The following is a 22,427-nucleotide window of genomic DNA, read 5'->3' on the forward strand; positions in this document are numbered from 1 at the left end:
CCCAGGGAACATGATGAGTGATGGTTAGACCGTGCTGGTGCTTCTGCATGCTTCAACTCCACGGCACGAGAATCACAAGGATGGGGTACTGAATCCAGAGTCAACAAACCACCAGACACAAAACCACAAGACCACAATCGTTTTATTAACAAATTCAAAATATTACAGGCATGCAAAGAATACTGTCGTTCTAAACTCGCTTGCTGATTCGCTTGTAAACAATTCCTCCAAGGGTCATGGTCTGAAAAAGAAACAAAGACAAAATAAATGGCTTGAATTGTATCACAGTAGTGCGTACCATAAAGGGAAAAACACAGCAGCCATCGGGACTGACTTCTCTTGGATTAAAGTCTCTTGCAGTCACGTCCCCAGGTATCTCTATGCTTGCAGATCCGGTCCTTTGAAGCTCTTATGTTAAATTCCGCACAGTATCTCTAATTATTATGTGAGCAGGCTGATATGCAGTGCACATACTGTTCCTATACGATTTTTGGTTTGGATGTTTTGATGTTTGTTCCCTTGAAAATGTGCAGGACTTAAACCTACTAAAAACCTTGTTGAACTGAAAACGTGTATACAGCTCCACAATGGCAGGGGACACTCACTGTTATTATATATAACCTTAAAAAACACAGAAACCCTACACACTGGGTATTAATAGATCTGTGAGAATGATTCATTAGCGTGCATACATTGGTGTTGTTTAGCAAATTCCCTTTAACTTTGTATTGAAACCAGAACACTTCTAAACACTGCCCAGGTTCAATAGAGAGGCAGCAGGAGAGCAAACCCCATGTGCTGAACGGCATGGTCTCGCTCCCTCTTGCTTCAATAGGCTACCCTGCTAACACCACTTGTCATATTATCTGTGAATGTGTGAATGCTGCTGTTAAGGGATCAGTCATCTACTAGAAACCAGACCAGCATTGCTGAGCCAAACAGTATCTTGTGTTAATATTAATTCCCCACAGCAGATGATACATGTTATCTTTATTTGAGTTGAGTAGTTCATCCAGATGAAGTGTCCTTGGTGTTTGTGTGCCCGGCTGGCAGTGGGTCTCCGATGGTGTGTGCCGCAGGAGGCCCCACTTCCCTGTGTTTCATTCATTCTGAAGCCCTGGTGTGGTGCAGTACTTACATTGATGATCTTGTCTCCAGAGACCTCGGTCACAGACTCTATTCTGTTCAGCGACACTTTCAGCTTGTTGCCCTCCATTGTCACCACAGTCTGGAAGAGGAAGGATACATCAGTGCCAATGTGTGTTACACTGTGTTTGCTGTTTCTCAAGTGCAGTTCAAATAGTTAAAAAGCAGCACAAATGATTTTTGAACATACTTTACTCTAACTGTTTTGAAGAAAGGACAACATTTCCAAGATGAATACAAAATAGTTTTAAAAGGTAGAGCACAATAGTGAGAAAAATAACTACACTGTTTCTTCCGTCGGCTGCATTGTGTCGTGTTAGTTTGTATTCAGTCAAAAACAGGGCCAACGAGGTCATTAGGCAGTTTATTGCAGCTAATGATTGTCAGAATTCAAAGATAACCTTAAAACCACAGCAAGCAAAGTTAATTGCTCAATAAATGTTAAACTGAATAATCCTGTTCACTGACCGACATTTTTTATTGACGTCTTATTGTTGCTGATCAATTACTATAATAATTGCAGCAGTGTGGAGTAGTGGTTAGGGCTCTGGACTCTTGACCGGAGGGTCGTGGGTTCAATCCCAGGTGGGTGACACTGCTGCTGTACCCTTGAGCAAGGTACTTTACCTAGATTATTATTATTATTATTTATTTCTTAGCAAACGCCCTTAGCCAGGGCGACTTACAATCGTAAGCAAAAACATTTCAAGCGTTACAATACAAGTAATACAATAAGAGCAAGAAATACAATAACTTTTGATCAAGTAAAGTACAAGTTTGACAAACCACAATTCAATAATACAGCAGGTAATAGTGATACTTACATCAGGATATGATTAAATAGTGATAGTTACATCAGGATGTGATTAAATACAAAGTACTACAGGTTAAACACTTGGCAGATTACAGTATTCTGAAGTACAGGATTAAATGCAGTAAAATAGGGGCTGATAAGAGCAAAATAAAGCACATTTACATGAAGGGTGTTAGTGTCCCAGGATACAAACAGGAGTTCTACAGGTGCTCTTTGAAGAGGTGAGTCTTAAGGAGGCGCCGGAATGTGGTCAGGGACTGGGCAGTCCTGACATCTGTAGGATTGCTCCAGTAAAAACCCAACTGTATAAATGGTTACTTGTATGTAAAAAATAATGTGATATCTTGTAACAATTGTAAGTTGCCCTGGATATGGGCGTCTGCTAAGAAATAAATAATAATACAGTATCTTCAAATTATTTCTTTCTTTCTTTATTTTTTTTACAAAGCGGCCCCTGAAAACTCTACTTTTGTTCTATTGATTGTAACACAAAAAAGTCTGGTCATCAGGAGACCTCGAGCCTGCCAGCAGTCTATTTTATGACGTCTCTAATGGAATGGTCCAGCAGCAGATAACTCAGAAGCACGAGTGCCGCCGCGGGTAGGCGGTTGTAACGGGCCGTGTTGTGTGATGCACTGCTGTTGAGCAGTCTGACCTCTGTCGGTGAGATGATTTTATAAGCTCTATAACCACAAAGTTCCAGGGAGAAGAGTATAATGTCGTATGATGCATTGCCTTTACAGAGGCGTGAGATGTGTTGAGATGAGGTTAACAGCTCTAGAACCGTGAATGCAGACAGGCTCAACTCTTGTGTAATGAGGCACTTGCTTGCGGAGTGCAGGTTCTGCCCCGTGGCGCGGTCACTCACCTTGATCTTCTCCCCTGTGATGGTCTCCAGCTCGGCCTCCTGCCCCACGGTGAACTCATTGACCAGCACCTTGTTGCCCGTCGTCACGGTGACCTTGAAGGAGTTTCCATCCTGGACGATCTCAGAGACGCTCTTGATGTCCTTGCCCTTCTGGATCAAGTCGTCAGGGAGGCCTGGGAGATAGGGGGTGAAGAGCACAGGTGAGATGTGAGCTGTCTTTAGCATGTCATGAACTCTAATCTGACTTTCTGTTATTTAAGCCAACAGGAAGATTAAATATCCATTAGCAATCCATTAGCATCCAGTCTTTAACATTGAAATGATGGGAAGAAATGAAATCGGAACAAGCATTAGTACACTTATTTCTAAAGATAGATTTCGTATCCTTGTCCTAGCTCTGTCTCTCTCTGCTGTCATGCACTTGGTTACTGGTGTGTCCTGCTTATGTAAACTGGACATGCTTGTTTAGGAATCACACTAGCTGCATTTGCAGCCTAGACCTGCTTGTGTTGGTACACTGCATACTTTTTAGGACACCACCTCCATTTCATTTCTTACCTGTTTAATATTGTGTTCTGTGTGTTGCTGTATACTTTTCTGATGCTGTTTCAGCTTACTGTGTGTCATTATTTATAAGCAACTGTGAGTTTGCAAATGGATAACATTTTCTGAAAATGAAAACTTTTGGTGCAAAAAAAAGAGGTTAAGTTTATACAACATTTTCCTATTTCTGAAACGTCAGTAGCTTGTTTCACAGACTCTGATTAAATCTATCTAAGATTCCAGGGGGACTCACCAATAGCCTTCATGAAGGGCTCGAAGTTCTCATGGGTCTCCAGCTCATACTTCCCGTTGAAGGCCATTATGCAGAGCTTCAGGTGCAGGACAGTCAGGTGGGAGAAAGGAGACGGTGCCGAGGAGGGTCCGAGTCGAGGATTTATAGCTGCTTTACTGCCGGCTGTGTGCTCATTAACAGACCAAGGGGAGGCACCCAGTCTGAGGGGGGTTGTGAGAGCTGGAGCTCATTGAGCAATGCCGCGTATCAGTCCAGATCCTGGAACAATACAGCATGCAATAACTCGAGGGAGTCTCCCAAAAAAACATTTGAAATCTTTCCACACAGACTGACAGCAATCTGCATTTTTATTATTTCAACATTTTATATTTCACTATTTTGGTTAATTCACACGCTGACAGTAAATTGTAAAAGTCCTACATTTGTTTTGTAAGACGTGTGTTTTGTGTTTCTCTTTTTAATTATTATTATTATTAGTACTGTTTTGTTTTAGTTGTTTATTTAGTTATTGATTGGTTTGTTTACATTCCTGTCCCCTTTTGCACAGCTGCCGTTGGTCAGACTACTGGCTCCTTCGTTGTGTGTCTGTTTCCCCCCACGCTGTTCCCCTCCACCACGCATGCCGTGGCTGTATCGGCATGAGATGATCTCACATCTTCCACCTGCAGTTACTCTACTCATTATCTCATGTTATTCTCTCTCTGCTAGTACTCTCGGCTCCGCTCCAGCAGCGCGTCAGTCTGTGTGGTATTTTTAATATTGTTGCACTATACGAGTCTCGTAGAGGAGTGTGCTAGTGAAGTGTTTTTGTACCATTATATATTATTAATTCAAGTAGCTATTTTCTCTGCTAAGTCGCTGTTAACTTGTACCTCGCTACTATAGTTTGTTTTGTAAAATGAACTACACAAACGTCAGGTTGTTTCATAGGGTTCTTTTGTAGCTTAGTTTTGCTGTAGTTTTTGTTTTAGATTAGAAACCCTTATTTGTGTGATTGCACGTTTGTAATTGATTTTGATTGATGTGCTTATTTTATTATTGTTTGGGTTCTATCTTAATTGATTTTCGGAGTGTTTTGGTTTTCATCATTTTGTTCTTTTGTATTATCAGTTGAAAATGACCTGCCTCTGCCCCCTCTGAGTTGTCTGGAATTGTGAAAGGGTTAAATTGTCTTTTGAATTTGTCAATATTTTATTTGCTGTATTTCTCCTCCTGTCTACAGCTCTTCTGTAATAAAAGACTTGTTGATTTTTAAATTTGCCTCTCTGGTATTTTAAAGACATACATTAAATAGTAAATGTATTTTCATTTTAAACAGACATTTGGTACTACACTAATTAAAAAAAAAAGAAAAAAAAGTTCTCTTTGCAAGTCTGCAACCGCTGTATTTCCTTGGTCATTTCAAGCCAGCAGTGTCTTCTTGGTCAAATCGTGTTACTGGCTGCAGTAGGGGGAGCAGCTGATTGGTTATTGACCGGAAAGAAGCCAAGAGAAATGGTGGTCCCTGCAGGCCAGGCGTGGGGATGCTCAGTGGAATATCACAGTGTGGAGTTCACATTGCTATCCCAGACCGGCAGAGTGGGCTCTTCCAAAATAACTGCTATTTTTAACTTTTTTTCAATTTACAGGTAGCACTCAGAACTTCTGCGCACCCATGTATTGGTCCCTGGAGGTCACCAGGTATTGGAAGGGTGACACACTGATTCGGTATTATTATTATTATGTATTTCTCAGCAGACGCCCTTATCCAGGGCGACTTACAATTGTTACAAGATATCACATTATTTTTACATACAATTGCCCATTTATACAGTTGGTTTTTTACTGGAGCAATCTAGGTAAAGTACCTTGCTCAAGGGTACAGCAGCAGTGTCACCCACGTGGGATTGAACCCATGACCCTCCAGTCAAGAGTCCAGAGCCCTAACCACTACTCCACACTGCTTCAGCATTCAGGCCTTGGCTTGTGCACAGAACCTGTTATTTAAAAAATATATATTTATTGGCAGTAAAAATATCAGTGCCCCAGATGAGAGGAAAATAATCTTCCAATCAGAAAAAGTGAATTGCTATTGATTGGTACTCAATTGTAAATGTGAGGGAAGGACAGCTTTTCATGTTTTGAAATCAAGGTGTTAATGAATGGAGTTATTGAATACAAAGCAATTCCGAATACAAGTACCGAGTAACAGCACAGCCCTACTTTCTTTATCCCCGACTCGGGCCCATCAATGAGAAGGAACCCCTTGATGGTTATATTTCAGATAAATATGATACCTAATAGTCTGGAGTCAGCTATCCTATACATACTGTACAGTATTGTTCCTGGTCAGTGACACAGGTCAGTGGCGCACTGCATTGTCAGGTCAGCCTTCTTAATGAGATCTGCTTCTCAATGGTTTACTACCTGGGTAAACACAGAAACTGATTGATTCACTTGCATCCCAATGACAACATGCATACAAGGCAAAACTGCAAGGGTTTGGTTAACTCAAAAATTAGCACTGAAAGCACACCAGCCTGGGGCAACAAACACAAGCTTGCAAAGAATGAACCACCGTGCAAAGTGTACACTTTTTATTTTCTAAAATCAAATCTAACTCAGTATGTTCCAGAGCTTCAAACAATGTCAACTATTTTCCAAAAGTAAACTGGGACCGACAGCACAGGCACGGGGATGCAGCAGTTTATCTACTTGAAATTGTTTTTAAATAGTTGGTTAGCACGCCTTTAAAGGGGTACTACCATCAAAATGTTTCTAATATATATATATATATATACATACGTATGCACAGTATATAACACAGACCGTTACATCTATTTCATGAAGTGTGTTGGGGAAGCATATTAGCCTTGCACTGTGCACTGAAGCCTGTGCAACACTCCTGCCCTCCTCAAGATAATGCAATGGAAAAATACATGGAGCTGAAAGCGCACAGTAGACACTATTCTCTGTTTGAGCTGGTAGGGACAGATGAAATGAGATCATAAACCCTGTCGACTTTGCTCTCTAGTGCCACAGCAGGGTGATTGTCAGTCAAAGGTCCTGCACACAATCTGATTAAAGAGTCCTGATAAAATATTCAGTTTCAGATAAGATGTGCTTTATGAAGAATTAAAACAAAGGTCATGGCAGTCGCATGGAACCTGGTGGAATCATAGATATACCCTCTCAAAACACTTATCTGGATTGTTCAATTTTATTAGTTAAAATATATATATATATATATATATATATATATATATATATATATATATATATATATATATATATATATATATATATATATATACACAGTATTTGGGCAGTTAAAAAATGAGAAAACTACAAAGAAAGTGATTTGTATAATTTCTAATTGTTCTATTAAAATATATAAATTAAAGTAGACATTCATCTTTATAATAAAACAACACATTATTACATAACATGCAAAAACGAATTTCATACTTTGACAAAAGTATTTGGGCAATCAACATATTTCATATGAAACACATTCGTTGCTAATTATTGACAATTATCATAATTGAAAAACAACACCTGATGATAATTACAAAATAAATAATACATAATCATCAAATGCTGAAAAATAAATTGGAAATTTGTGATTCAAAAAAAGCAACACAAATGGTTAAAACTAAAGAGTACAGCAATGATCTCAAAATGGCAGTGATACAACTGAACGAAAAAACAGAAACAACTAGAAAAACAGCAGAAAGACCCGTTATAACGAAAAACACTGTGTGGGCTATTACTGACAAACACAGGAGAAAAGGAACTAATGCAACTAGCCCCAGGTGTGGAAGACTAAGAAAGATATCTGCAAAATCTGGAAGAATCGTTTGAACAGCCCTGCAAAATCCTTGGATTACTGCAAAAGATTTGACAGAAGAATTGAAAGAAGATGGTCAAGAAATTCACAAGCAAAGATGAAAGTCCATGGGTCAAAACCAACACCAAACACAAAAGAAAGAAATTGGAGTTTTCCATTGAATACTTGAAGAAGCCTGATGATTTCTTCAACCAAATTTTAAGGTCAGACAAATCCAAAATATAACCTTTTTCACCAAGAAACAAACAATATGTTTGGAGGAAGAGAGGAGAAGAATTTAAAGAAAAGTTCATCATGCCCAGTGTTAAACATAGTGGAGGTTGTGTGATGGTATGGGCTTGTTTTTCTTCCTCAGTCACTGGCCACCTTTGTGTTGTAGAAGGATCAATGAATGCTGTAAAATATCAAGACATTTTGCACTCTCATTTGTTATCCAGTGCTGGAAGGCTTATTGGACGGAAGCTTGTATTCCAGCAGGATAATGACCCTAAGCATTCTGTGAAGTCTACAAAAGCATTTCTGAAAAGATGGAAGATTACAGATGGATTGGTCATCTCAGTCCCCAGACCTGAATCCCATCGAGATGTTGTGGATTGACCTGCAGGCTGCCGTTGCAAACCAGGAAACCAAAGTCGATTGCAGAACTCAAAGCTGTATGTGTTGAAGAATGGCCAAAAATATCAATGGAAAGATGCCAGGATCTGGTTTCAAAATACAAAAGAAGACTGCAAGCTGTGAAGGGAGCAAAGGGTGGGCACAAAAAATATTAATGTAAGGGTGCTCAAATACTTTTGTCAAAGTATGAAATTCGTTTTTGCATGATATGTAATAATGTGTTGTTTTATTATAAAGCTGAATCTCTACTTTAATTGACATCTTTCAATAGAACAATTAGAAGTTATAAAAATCACTTTCTTTGTGGTTTTCTCTCTTTTTTTAACTGCCCAGATACTTTTGTCTGTGACTGTATATATTTGTTTTTTACTTGTGGTTGGTGTTGAAGTTACAGGTCATGTAATGAAGTTACAGGTCATGTAATGTTCATCATTCAGATTCATGGTTTGAGCTGTTTACCCTTTTAAACAGTTGGAGATGTAAAAATATATTGCATTTTTACTATCACAGATTATTGCTGTATATATTTGTAAATACTAAAGGTATCTATAGTACCCATAGAAAACTACATTTGGTCTCCCAAACTGTAAATAGATTATATGTTGTTTGTTTAATGCAATAATTTGAAGGAAAAAAAAAATCACAAATAATAACAATATTGGGGAGGGAGGGGGAAATGCTACTGAGCAGCAAAGGACAGAACATGTCCTCCAGTGTTAGTGACTTTGACAATGTTCAGTTAGGAGTGCAGATGTCATGAAAACACCCATTCTAATGGGGCTGTTAACCTGGTACGTGTTTAAGACCTCAGTGAACTTTGTGATTTGCTCAAGTCGTGGTAAGTAGTAAAACCTGAAGTTAATCTGAGTTATTAGAGTTTAGAAACAACATGATATGACCGCTGTGAAATAATAAAAAAGGTTGCAACGCTGACTAGTGTTCATAGAAATCAAAGATTAGGATTTTATCAACACGGTTTAGTGTACAATATAGAAACATATTGTATTAAACTGACTGTGAGGTCTGTAAAAAATATATCAAGTATGATCAAAAGCACATCAGAACATAAGACATTTATGAACAAGATAAAGCCATTTGGACCACTAAGTTCATCCTGTTCCTATTAGCTAAATGAGCGCCTAACTTTGATAATAACTCATAATCAAGTTGGGTCTTAAAGAATCTAAGTGATTCTGCCTTAAACAACATGACAAGTATCTCATTCCATTCCCTCGCCACTCTTTGTGTGAACATGTGTCTCCCGTGCTAAGTCTATCTGCACTTTGTTTTTAACTGTCTGTCCTCTGGTCCTGGTTTTCGTGTTGTGCTTAAAGTAAGGGTTTGGGTTGACTATGTCAGCTCCTTTTAAGATTTGAAAGCCTTCAGTCATGTTCCCCCTGCATCAGGACTGATTTCCATTAAGGGTGAAGGAAATGGTGTTAAATACCCAAATTAAGAATACAATTCATTATTATGTTGGTTTAATTTAATGAGCACTCTGTAATATACATTTCTTCCTTCACGTTCAAGATTGCCAAGACAAACAATTGAGCATTAATCACACAACACTGATATATCTGTTAAGAATTCTATCAAAAAGTTAGAAAATAGAAAAAAGATTAGTATCAAAATAGCATAAATGTTTCAGCAATCAATAATATTCAGATAGTCTCTCAGCTTCAGTGTAAATATTGTCGATAATTGTAGAAAATAGTAATGCTCTTAAATTAGTAAACAAATAATATAAATATGTATGCAAGTACAATAAATGTTTGAGTAAATATGAGTCAGTAAATATTTTAATATAAATCTCAGTGAATTCTGATTCGTACTGAATTCTTTATCAATTTGTTGTTAAAATATATTTTAATTAGAATCCACGGTATATAAACTTAACACTCATTTAATTTGTTCTTATTTATTCCAGCTCCTTTACTCAATTTCTTAAGATCGCTATATTATTGTCACTCTGTACACTTGTTAGATTGCTCTCATAAAATATTATTTCAGCACCTTTGTTAATTGAAACAGCCTAGATTTAGTACATACATTTCACACCAACCTCTCTGCAATTATACATGTATTACATTCTCCAGGTACGTTTTCTGTAACTCTTTCCTATCCTTTTAGTTTAAGGGAGAATACTCCATCTATGTTGCAGCGCTGGTCCCTTGTGTATCGACTTGGTGTGGCGATGTCCTTCCAGGCCTTTGTTTAATGAAAGCTCTCCTTCACGCAGAAATTACCAGTCCGGCAGGCCAAATCAGTTTGTAATTGATTCACCAATTATTAACTTTCCTTTTCTTCACTGGCGATCTAGGTTAATATAATTCTTTTTTAAGTCCTTTAATTAAGTTTTCTTCCAAGTTTATTGAATTAATTGGGGTGTTTAATTGGAGTTAATGGAGATGGTGTTTTCAGTTGGCGCTCACTCTCTCTTCTGTCTGACTGAGACAATCCCACAGAAACAGACTCCTCTTTCTGTAACCTAGGGCTTGTTTTTCAAACATACACACATATCATATTCCCTCAACAACAAGATTGGGATCCCATTTCATCTGGAAACTCGAGGTCCTCAAGTTCTTATCGCCTGTTTCCATGGAGACGAGGCCAGTTTAGTCTGTAAATCAATTCTTTGTTACAATTTCCAACTGCTAGAGCAATTAAAAAGCTGTTTGACCTTTTACCTACTTTTATGGTCCTACAATCTCCTGCCTCGGCCACCAACAAGTGGCAGTGTTAGCCACATTGACCCTGACACAATAATGGGTCAAATTATCTTCCTATTGTGGATGTTCAAAGTTTAAAATAATATTATTATTAACAACAGTTCTCTGTTGTATTGATATACGTGTATATAGGTATGATTATATTTGGTCTAAACTACTGTTACATGTCAGGCACTGTTAATATGTATGCGTAGCCTCTGTGTTGTTTTGCCATTATGGTTATTTGCACAGTTAATGGCGGTCTAAACACGCAGTTGGTGGGTTTCATGTGTTTTTTCCTGCAGCACAGTTTGGAGTAGATCCTTCTGTGAGGTCTCTGTCATTCACCTTCTCAGGACCTCGATCATGGGGTTCTCCTCTCCTTATCTCTTTGAAGCGCAGCCTCAGAGTTTGGATTGCATTTTTTGTGTAGTACTTCGCTGTGTTAGAGGCTTCAGCGCAGAAACCTTTCCAGGCTTGCTTGATCTGTTCTTGTTCTGGTCCTCGCTCATGCGGCTCCCCTTTCACTTCTTTGTTGGTTTTACATCATTATCCTTGACATGACTTGGGCATACAGTATATTGGTCTTCAGGTCAATGCTTGGATAGATGGATTTAAAGCATTTGTTCAAATGCGATCTTTAGTCTGATTAGGCACTTTGGGTTGAGGGTTTTGTCTCAGTACACTGTGAACTCTTGGGTGGTCCGAACTTCCCCTATGGTCCTTGTGTCAGGGTGAAGGTGTTTAGAAGGGGTGAAGTTGTTTAGAAGGAGTGAAGTTTGGCCTCCTGACAGACGGAGGTGCTCAAAATGGAACTTACATTAGGTCTATAGTCTGGTTGTGGTGGCCATCTTGATGAGGGCAGCTACATGAGTGCTCCAAGTTCCATTCCATCAACACCATGGTTCAGCAATTAACCAATTTGCTACAGATTGTGTGGGGCTAGGTCGATGGGTCGGAGCCTGGAGCATATTGGGAACTGTGTTAGCTGGGGGAATGGCAGTGTGAAGGGGAGAGCTCAGCCTTTTGTTTACACAGATATCTAACAGGTTTTTTTTTTCCCTGAAACCAGGACTGGTAGTCAAGGAGTACGTGTGACCAGGGCTGGAAAAGGACTACTAGTGATCATGACCTGTCTGGCTCCGGGGCCTGAAAATGACCAGTGTACCAAATACAAATATGTAAATGCAGGTATACTGTAATCTTGATTTGTTTGTATAATGAATGGAATTTACTTTCTGTATAAAAATGAAATATTAAAAAGAAAATTTAACAAAAACAAAATAAACTTAAATGCAACTGGGATATTAAGAAACATAAACAACATATTAATAAACAAATAAATAAAAGATCACTGGTAAGTAGTTTTTATTTGGAGGTTGTGAACCAGTACTGTTGCTTCTTACAGTGCTGTTAACGATGAAACAGAGCACAGATAGTAACAGTTAGCATGTGGATACCAAGACACAATGGGAGAAATTCACAAAGATTTGTATTCTAAAGTTTTTATTCTTGATCTGAATGAGAAACAAAAACATGTTAGTCTTAAAATGCTTTTGAGTAAAAGGTCATCTGAATTTTCTCCATATTTACTTCAGCCTTTAACTCCTACTTTTTGAAAAGTGACAAACATAAGGTTTGAAACACACGCAAAGGCACCCTTTTTCTGCGTTGTGCAGTTCCAAAAAGAAACCACTGCTTCACGTGCACTATAACTGTAGCACCTGTCACCCTGCTCTGCACTGCTCTAATGTCTTTACACTGCATTAAACTAAAGCTGCTTTACAAACAGACACGCTGCAGACAGTGTCATGATGCACACGGGCATGAGAGACACGCTGCAGTGTCATGATGCACACAGGCATGAGAGACACGCTGCAGTGTCATGATGCACACAGGCATGAGAGACACGCTGCAGTGTCATGATGCACACAGGCATGAGAGACACGCTGCAGACAGTGTCATGATGCACACAGGCATGAGAGACACGCTGCAGTGTCATGATGCACACAGGCATGAGAGACACGCTGCAGACAGTGTCATGATGCACACAGGCATGAGAGACACGCTGCACAGTGTCATGATGCACACAGGCATGAGAGACACGCTGCAGTGTCATGATGCACACAGGCATGAGAGACACGCTGCAGACAGTGTCATGATGCACACAGGCATGAGAGACACGCTGCAGACAGTGTCATGATGCACACGGGCATGAGAGACACGCTGCAGTGTCATGATGCACACAGGCATGAGAGACACGCTGCAGACAGTGTCATGATGCACACAGGCATGAGAGACACGCTGCAGACAGTGTCATGATGCACACGGGCATGAGAGACACGCTGCAGTGTCATGATGCACACAGGCATGAGAGACACGCTGCAGACAGTGTCATGATGCACATGGGCATGAGAGACACGCTGCAGACAGTGTCATGATGCACACAGGAATGAGAGACACGCTGCAGACAGTGTCATGATGCACACGGGCATGAGAGACACGCTGCAGTGTCATGATGCACACAGGCATGAGAGACACGCTGCAGACAGTGTCATGATGCACATGGGCATGAGAGACACGCTGCAGACAGTGTCATGATGCACACGGGCATGAGAGACGCGCTGCAGACAGTGTCATGATGCACACGGGCATGAGGGACACACTGCAGACAGTGTCATGATGCACACAGGCATGAGAGACGCGCTGCAGACAGTGTCATGATGCACACAGGCATGAGAGACGCTCTGCAGACAGTGTCATGATGCACACGGGCATGAGAGACACGCTGCAGACAGTGTCATGATGCACACGGGCATGAGAGACACGCTGAAGACAGTGTCATGATGCACACAGGCATGAGAGACACGCTGCAGACAGTGTCATGATGCACACGGGCATGAGAGACACGCTGCAGACAGTGTCATGATGCACATGGGCATGAGAGACACGCTGCAGACAGTGTCATGAAGCACACGGGCATGAGAGACACGCTGCAGACAGTGTCATGATGCACACGGGCATGAGAGACACGCTGCAGACAGTGTCATGATGCACACGGGCATGAGACACGCTGGCAATCCCAAATTAGAAAACACAGTCAAATCTCAGTGTCTGCAACATCAGCGGGAGCATGTGTAGCATTTCCTCTTTGAACTGGAAGTCAGTACAACTCTTACCAGAGTTCACCACAGTAATTTCCCATGCTTTTTCCATGGTTATACTATTCATTAACAGAGTATAAAATGGCTTGTCATGTTTTTTTTTAATGCTTTACCATACATCTTTGGAGTTAACAATGCTTACTTACTGTATGCTTCACCATGCTTTCACTATGCTTTACTACCAGTGTTGGAGAATAACACATGACATGCAATGCATTACTGTAATCTGATTACATTTTTTTAAAGTAATTTCCCCACCACTGTTTATTACACTTTGATATGCTTTTACTATAAAAGGTAGCATGCAGCTTCTATCGGTGGAGGACCCTAAGCTCAGAAAGGGGATGCTGTTTGCTGTTAAGGGTGCTGGGGGTAGATCGATGAGCCCTCAGTCTGTCATTTAGCCGACGCTGTCGAACAGCGGGGTGACAGTGCCATCCTTCCACTCTATCAGGATCTCGCCGCGCTGCAGGGAGGGGGAGCGGGACGGAGGGGGGTGGCGGCTGCCCCCCCTGGCGGGACGCTGGGTTAGGGGTGCCCTCTCATCTGGGTTCCCAGCGACTGGCCCGCGCACATTGCCAGCCCCGTAGGGCTTTGAAACCAACAGCAACTTCTTCTTTCTGGAGAGGCAGTGACAGTGCAATGATTAATGTTACCTGCATCTTCTAATTATACACAGAGTCCCATGAGTCACACATCAGGAGGCTGTGTGGTCCAGTGGTTAAAGAAAGGGGCTTGTAACCAGGAGGTCCCCGGTTCAAATCCCACCTCAACCACTGACTCACTGTGTGACCCTGAGCAAGTCACTTAACCTCCTTGTGCTCCGTCTATCAGGTGAGACGTAATTGTAAGTGACTCTGCAGCTGATGCATAGTTCACACACCCTAGTCTCTGTAAGTCGCCTTGGATAAAGGCATCTGCTAAATAAACAAATAATAATAATAATAATACTGGCTCGCTCTGTTTCTTTCAGGTGTGAAATGCCTTTAAGCAAAGAAGAAGACAAATGCAGATTAATTGGTCATTTAGCAGGCGCTTTTATCCAAAACGACTTATAGAGACTAGGGGCTGAACTATGCTTCATCAACAACTGCTCGGTTTTATGTCTCATCCGAAGGACGATGCAAATAAGACTCCTGTTGCATAGCAGTTTCTCCCAATCCAGGTTTTCCTAGAATTCTGATTAGCCAGTGTATAGGTAACAAGCTCAGGTGAGTCTTTTTAAACTCAGTAAAACCAGGATTGGATGATGCTATGCAATGGGAGTCTTACTGTGTTGATGTGTGGTGCAGATAGTTAGCAGGGTGTGGCATTGCACGTAAAGCTGTGCTGGGGGGGGGGGGGGGCGGGGTACAGAGATACCTGTTGCAAGGGTACTTACCTGTTGTAGTGGATATTGAGAGACAGTATAGTCAGCCCCAGAAACAGAGCCAAGGAACTCAGAACTAGCATGGCCACCTTCCAGCTCATCCCTACAGATTGAACAACAACATTAGAAGAAATGATAGAACTGGCACTGCACTCCTATTGTTTTCTACAGAGGTCTGCCCTTCAGTTATTACTCAATAACGAAACGGCAAATAAAACGAGGAGGCCCGACAGAGGCTGAGCCCCGAGGCAGGGTGGTGAGAGTCAGCGAAGCACAGAGGCAGGACACTGCTGCAGTGCTGGTGGAGGAAACACAGACACAGAGCAACTGGACCTCAGCATATAATCAGGAAGAGGCATTGCTCCACCTGCTCCACAGCAAGTCTAAGATAATAACAATGTACCAGCCGCAGAGGGAGTAGAGAACACCTGCAGCAGAGTGCAACAGCCTACACTATAGCCTGAAAGATACAGAAGTCATAGAGGCGGTGAGATTACACATGCACAGTGACTGTAATTCAAACCTCCTCAATGCAGCAAACACAAAAAACAAATACAAACAGAGAACTCATCAAAAGAGGATTGTTCCGACATCAGAAAGTAATTCTTCACTTCAGTGAATTACACAGTTCATTTTTCAGGAAATTACACAATACAAATAAATCATTTTATTATTACTACAATGAATTTAGTTCATAACCACAAAAAAGAACTTACCATTTGACTACTATCCAATTTTCACAGTTCAAACTGAATTTAATTTATAACCAAAATAGCTGTGTTTCTCATTTATTTGTCACTTGTTATAATGCTCTTGAAATTTAAAGTCACAGAGCCCCTCAATAAAAAAAAGTACTTGTAATTCCCCAAAGCCCCTCTATGTCCAAAGGCAAGATACTGTAATGGACTGACATCTCAGCCTGTCGAAATGAATGGAAAGACAAGGGCTGGACCTGAACCGCAAACCATCGGGTTCAAAAACAAACACCAACTGAAGAGCAAGTTCTGTAGTCACGAGGTAAGTGCGTGTCAGTATTATTAACTCATCAGCCGCTAGGGGAAGATTCATTACAATATCAAGAACCATACTTGTGCCCTGAATCTGATGACACTCTTGGTACAGTACATAAGGGTGGTCTGATTGTTTTTTGACACCCACCATCATCCAGGCTGATCAAAGGCTTCTCTGTTCTCTGTGTGTCTGTGCTGACATCCGGGACACTGGGGACAGTAGGATCAGGCTCTTTCATGGAGAGGTTCGTTGCTGCTGTCTCAGCTTTCATTGTAGGTACAAATGCAGTTGCTGAAAATAAAAAGATGATAGGTTTGGATAAGACCAGGTAACCCTGTTTAGCTTGAATGCTACATCTAAACACGCCATTGTCCAGACAAACGTAGTTGCTGCTGAGTCGGCGTAGTGTTAAAATCCTGGAGCAGGGGTAGGCAACCCTGATCCTGGAGTGCCACAGACACTTCTGGTTTTTGTTTTACCCAAGCCCTAATTGATTAAATGATTGGCTTAATTGGTCAGAATTACCATGTGTTCCAGGTATTTAGCAATTGATGATTAAGAGATACCTACAAAACCTGCAGGATTATGGCACTCCAGGACCAGGGTTGCCTACCCCTGTCCTAGAGTTTACTGGTTCCATCAACCATAAAAAAAAAAAAAAAAACTTGAAAAGAAATACAAACAAGAAAATCTAGATGAGATGTCATGACATGAATTTACACATAGGTCATGAAGACACTCTCGGCCAATCAAAACGCCAGATTTCAGAACATTCCGGTACACCTTATTTTGCCATAAGTGTCGTCTCGTTCACGGTAGACTATCAGCTGACAAATGGATGCATCATATTCTTTTTTTTTAATTAATACATGATTTATTAATGTTGGATTTCAGCAGGAGCTCAAACTCACAGCTTCCTAGTTTATATGTTATTATGTACAGCTGGCCCTGTCTCTTATGGTATAAAAGTGATGTCTTTCTCACACTTTGGGCTCAGCTTCAACCGCAGTCTTCCTGCCCACCCAAAGTGCTAATGAAAAGACTGTTCTACCATAACACACAGGGTCAGCCCTTGGGGTCAGCTCATGAACTAAGATCTTGCAATTTAACTGCCATGGAAGCTGTGGGTTTGACTTCATATTCAAATCAAACATTCCACTATCTCGCACCTCAGAACACGACGGAGAGCCAATAACACCCAACCATTTAGCCTCATTGACGTTACTGGGAGTGAGAATCCACCTGTAGTGAAATGCATGCTAAAATATCTCATGTTGAGTGTTATTGGAAAAAATGAACAGGTGAATGAAAGAATGCATGATTACTAAGATGCATGATTACTGAGGTGAGTATTCTATGGCACACTCTCCATGAGTGATGCTGCAGTGTTGGCTCTTACTCTGCAGGGTCAATGTCGGTTGCTGCACCCTTTCTGTTGGACCCTCATGCTTCCAGGTTGGGGGCTTGGCTGCCTCCGCACACATAGTCCCGTTGTGCATCGTCCTCCACTTGCTGGTCTTGCCCCTTTCCTTGGAGAGGAAGACCTTGGAGGAGCCCTGCTTGGTGCTCAGGTGCAGCCCCTGCCCCTGGAGAGTAAGGTGGCCCTTCTTTGAGCAGCTCCAGCCCTGGTTCTCCCCCTCCCTGCAGACTTGGAGCCTGACCATCTCGTGCTCCTTGGCTCTGGCGGCAGTCAGGCACTCCTTGGTCTTCAGACTGATCAGTGACTGTGAGCTGGCTTGCCAGTCCCATTTCTGCAGCTCAGACTCAGGGTTGCACTCAGCCAAGGCCACCCTGCCCTTCCCCGGGATCAGCTGGATGCATTTGCCCAGGTGGTCATTTCTGATGCCAAAACTCAAACCGTCTGGCAGTTAAAAAGGAATCGGATGTCAGTACGACTCTTATAAAATGTGCAAAGTAATTCTATAGTTTTCTCTGGCTTTTCCATAGCTATACTATGAATCTACCATAATTTGCCATGTTTTTTTAATATGCTATACCTTACCTCTCTTGGTTTTACAATGCTTACCTATGCTTTATCATGTTTTCACTATGCTTTTGCCCAGGTCATCGTTCTTGATGCCAAAACTCAGACTTTCAAGCAGTGAAAAGGGAATTAAACAAGAGCTGCTTGAGTGTGAAGGGTAATTTACAGAAACCTGATACAGACGTTCAAAAGCCTGGCTATCCAAGCATGGGCTAAATGGAAGAGCTGAGAGAAGATGTCTTGGTTTTTTTCCGTATGTTTGTTTGCTTCGAGTTGCAACCTGTCCATCCAGCCTGTGTTAAAACAGATGACTATACACTCCTCAAATACCTGTATTCAGAGACATGGCACATACCTGAGTCATAACTCACAGATAGCTAATTGCACTGTTTTCACCACAGGGTGTGTGTGTGTGTGTGTGAGAAATGTAGTTGTTGTTTCGCGAATTCGAGTCCAGGCTATTCCTTTGCCCACCGAGGACGGGAGCTTCCAGGGGGCAGCACTCAATTGGCCAAGCGCCGCTCGGGGGAGGGGGGGTTGGGTCGGCCAGGGTGTCCTCGGCTCACCGCGCACCAGCGACCCCTGTAGTCTGGCCGGGCGCCTGCGGACTTGCCTGTAAGCTGCCCGAGAGCTGCGTTGTCCTCTGGCGATTTAGCTCTTGGGTGGCTGCATGGTGAGTCCGCAGTGTGAAAAAAAGCGGTCGGCTGACGGCACACGCTTCGGAGGACAGCGTGTGTTCATCTTCGCTCTCCCGAGTCATATAAATAAATAAATAAAATAATTGCAACGACTAAATTAAAAATATATATATATATGGTTTATGCATTATGGTTATAATAATAATATGGTAACAGCAGTAGCTGATAGGAAACTTTATTTATTTATTTTTTTTACCCAATACGTACTCTTTTTGTCAACAGTGCTCACAGGGTGTTTCAGTCAAGCTGATGAAAGGAACTTTTTTTTTTTTTTTTTAAATCAAGATGTTGCTTTTTGTTTTATATTTCATAAACATTTACGTGTTTTTCAAATTAACAGCAAACAAAAAAGCATTAAGCATGTACAAAGCGAGCTCTTTCTGAACATTATTGGTAAAAGCTCCTCCGATCTATTATAAGTGTATAAAGGATACAGAGCACACAGTTTCTTTAAAAAAGGAAACGACAGGAATTGTAACCCTCTATTCTCCTCCTCTCTACAGCTGGAGTTAAACACTGAAGAATCTGCTTGTAAGCATGAATCAAAATATCCGGCTTATCACAGGCTTACACACTACGGCTGCTGAAGTCTCATCAAATTACACTGTCTTATTTCAAGAAGCAAGAGCTTGTTTTCCATTGGACAACACCTTTATATTTGTGATTATTTAAGAAGGTTCTGTTGGTTAATCTGTAAAATAAATATTCCAGGCAATTTAAAAAAAAAAAAAAAGCAACGGCCGAACTGTCTTTATAAAAAGCACTGAAATGTTCCTTTACACCGAAACGATCGTTTGAATGAAACTGCTTGATATTGCATGTGTATGAAATGTAGTTAAATTGTCCTCTTTACTGAAAGCCTTCTCTCTGGAGATAGGGGGCTGTCTACTCTCAATGTATTGAGTTGTGCAGATCTACCAAGAGATGGCATTAAAGAGCTCATGTGCTTCGGTTCAGCGAATCTTTTTGATGGGTTCCGTGGTGAGGAGGCTTCACTTTTCTCATCACTGAGAAACCTCTTGAGCTGGATCGATCAACATGGAAATGACCCAATTGAAAACATGCTTGCAATATTGTATTACTGAAATTCACACACTACATTAAAGTAATTAGCAATTCCAAAATTATAAAACAAATTAAATATAAACAACTTTATATTACTAAATGACTGTATTGAGGTTTTCTTTGTGTGTGCGTGCGTGTATTATGAGCATTGGTAGATTAATATGTTATTGTTTTTTGTTTGTTTCATACTTATCTGTGTAAACATATGTTGTTTTGTTACTTAAAAAAAAATACAACTACTCTGTCTAAAACATTGCACTGTATGCTGTAATAGTAGCTGGCTCTCACACAATACAAACATTGCAGAAGAAACGCTTTTTTCATTTTAGTTTAATAACTAAGTTACATGCATATTAAAGTTGTTTGTCTTAACTTACCTCTAATTACGAGAAGCTGCAGTAAGAAAAGAGTTACAAGCTGCAGCTTACTCTCCATGGCTGCTTAAGCAGGTCTCCAGGCAACGGAGGCAGAATCTGAGCAAAAAAAGTAATGCGCAGGGATTGAATCAAACTATAAAACTTGCACTCTAATTACGCAACGCGAGTAACTGAACAGTATTTAAAATAAGACGTCGGCTTACTTAAAAAAAAAAAAAAAAAAAAAAACACGTTTTGTTTTTCTCAAACGTCTTGTTCAAATCAGAGTTCGTTCTTTGCGCTGCAGGAGGCCGAGTCACATAGACCGCCCCTGCGTCCAGTCTTCAAGTGAATACATTTTCTTTCAGCCAAAGAACAAAAGTTTACTTGTGTAACTTCTGGTAACTCAAATCAAACATACCATGCAGTGAGGGCGATGTGACAAACACGTTCATTTTATATGAGCATAATGTTTTGTTTTTTTTCCTCTCTTATGTTTACATATAAATAAAATGATAAAAAGAAAACCCCAGATATCAACTTGTAAGGAAGAAAGGATGCAGGGAGAATGTCAATTAACACCTGACTGAGGCAAGTGTGTTTTTTTTTTTTGGTTTTTTTTTGTTCTTAAGGGAGTCTTGAGTACTCTATCCCTTTACAAATTCAGACACGCTGCAATGTCTGGACAACCCACAAACTGAAATCAGAAAATGACTATTTTTCCCCTTTGAAATGTTTTTTCTTTCACCTTTTTTTCTTTATGACGCAGAGTACACAGCTGGTATTTAACTGTGCTTCAGAGGCTGGTGATATGAACACACTGGACTATCACCAAGGTTTCTGGCACTGAAGCCTTATGCCCCTTTCACATTGGCACTTCTACCCGGGTCCTGACCCAGGTTCTGGCTACCCGGGTCACAGTCCTGTGTACTGTGAAACCGTTTAGCTGGGTCGTACCTGCGTCGCAGCGACCCACCTGGGTGACAGACGCAAGTACGCAATGCATGTATCAATGCCCCGGAAGCAGCTTGTTACTGATGCTTCCATCCGAGCAAACATTTCTACATCCCTGCTGCAATCTGGCTCACGGTGTGTCTCAAGCAACAAAAATATGGCTAAACAGAATAAACAGAAACATTCCTTGCAGAAATGAATCTTTCACACAAGCGTGGCTGTTTGTTATTGTGTCGGCTTACGGACGGCCTCCATGCAATCTGTCTCGCTCAACCCGGGTCAAAGCTTGTTGTAAGAAAACAAGGCCTAATATTATCTTAATATCTATTGAGACCCTGAGAGTAAAAATGACCAGACACGACAAACAATTTCAAATCACGGTAATCAGGTTTTAGTATTACCATATAGGTAAAATTATACAGAGAAATTCACTAGTACTAGAGTTTATGAATCAGCCCTGATACAGAGTAAAAAATAAAGTTAAATACTTAGCTATTATCTCTGGATAGTTGACTCGTGTCAGCTGCTCTCCTGCACTGTATTCAGTTAAGGCAGACATGTAACCCAAAACTCAACCCCACAATAGATACATTCTCCAGCCCGCACCCTCTACTTGCACATTCCTGACAGGCAAATCAGGGGAGAGGGGGAAGGTGGGGGAGGGAGAGAGAGAGAAAGAGACAGAGAGATAGGGGGAGGGAAAGAGAGAGCGAGAAAGGAAGAGAAAGAGAAACACACAGACACACACACACAAACCGTGATGCCCACACACACACACAAACCGTGATGCCCACACACACACACAAACCGTGATGCCCACACACACACACAAACCGTGATGCCCACACACACACACACAAGGATGGAAATAAGACTTCTACTGCATAGCCCTTTCACCCATTCCTAGCAACCTTTACATGTATTGAACTAACTCAGTTATAATTAAATGATTATTAAAAGAATATTACAAAGACTACAATTGTTAAAAGTACCAGATGTTACAGTGTCGACCCACATTCTGAGGTGGGTCGCTGCAATGCAGGTCAACCC

General features: G+C 41.0%; 2 protein-coding genes across 3 annotated transcripts; both read right to left on the minus strand.

Annotated features, from left to right (window-relative positions):
* Nucleotides 1-124: 124 nt before the first annotated feature.
* On the minus strand, nt 125-3,776 carry LOC117403491 (fatty acid binding protein 1-B.1-like). Its single transcript, XM_034005625.3, has 4 exons — nt 3,625-3,776; nt 2,829-3,001; nt 1,139-1,228; nt 125-241 (listed from the first exon to the last, which is right to left on the minus strand). The coding sequence occupies exons 1-4, from the start codon at nt 3,689-3,691 to the stop codon at nt 191-193; spliced, it is 381 nt and encodes a 126-aa protein (XP_033861516.3). The 5' UTR covers nt 3,692-3,776; the 3' UTR covers nt 125-190.
* An 8,351-nt stretch (nt 3,777-12,127) lies between these two features.
* On the minus strand, nt 12,128-22,011 carry LOC117403907 (uncharacterized). Of its 2 annotated transcripts, none has more exons than XM_034927904.2 (6): nt 21,866-22,011; nt 20,445-20,540; nt 17,720-18,181; nt 16,468-16,611; nt 15,322-15,412; nt 12,128-14,560 (listed from the first exon to the last, which is right to left on the minus strand). In XM_034927904.2, exons 2-6 carry the CDS (start codon nt 20,500-20,502, stop codon nt 14,341-14,343), a joined length of 975 nt encoding a protein of 324 aa, XP_034783795.2. In that variant the 5' UTR covers nt 20,503-20,540; nt 21,866-22,011; the 3' UTR covers nt 12,128-14,340. The 2 variants fall into 2 exon arrangements, with proteins under 2 accessions (XP_034783795.2, XP_034783803.2); XM_034927912.2 differs by having other exon boundaries at nt 20,845-21,995.
* Nucleotides 22,012-22,427: the final 416 nt, after the last annotated feature.

This window comes from Acipenser ruthenus, chromosome 2 (genome assembly GCF_902713425.1).
Source record: "Acipenser ruthenus chromosome 2, fAciRut3.2 maternal haplotype, whole genome shotgun sequence".
Lineage (NCBI taxonomy): Eukaryota > Metazoa > Chordata > Actinopteri > Acipenseriformes > Acipenseridae > Acipenser > Acipenser ruthenus.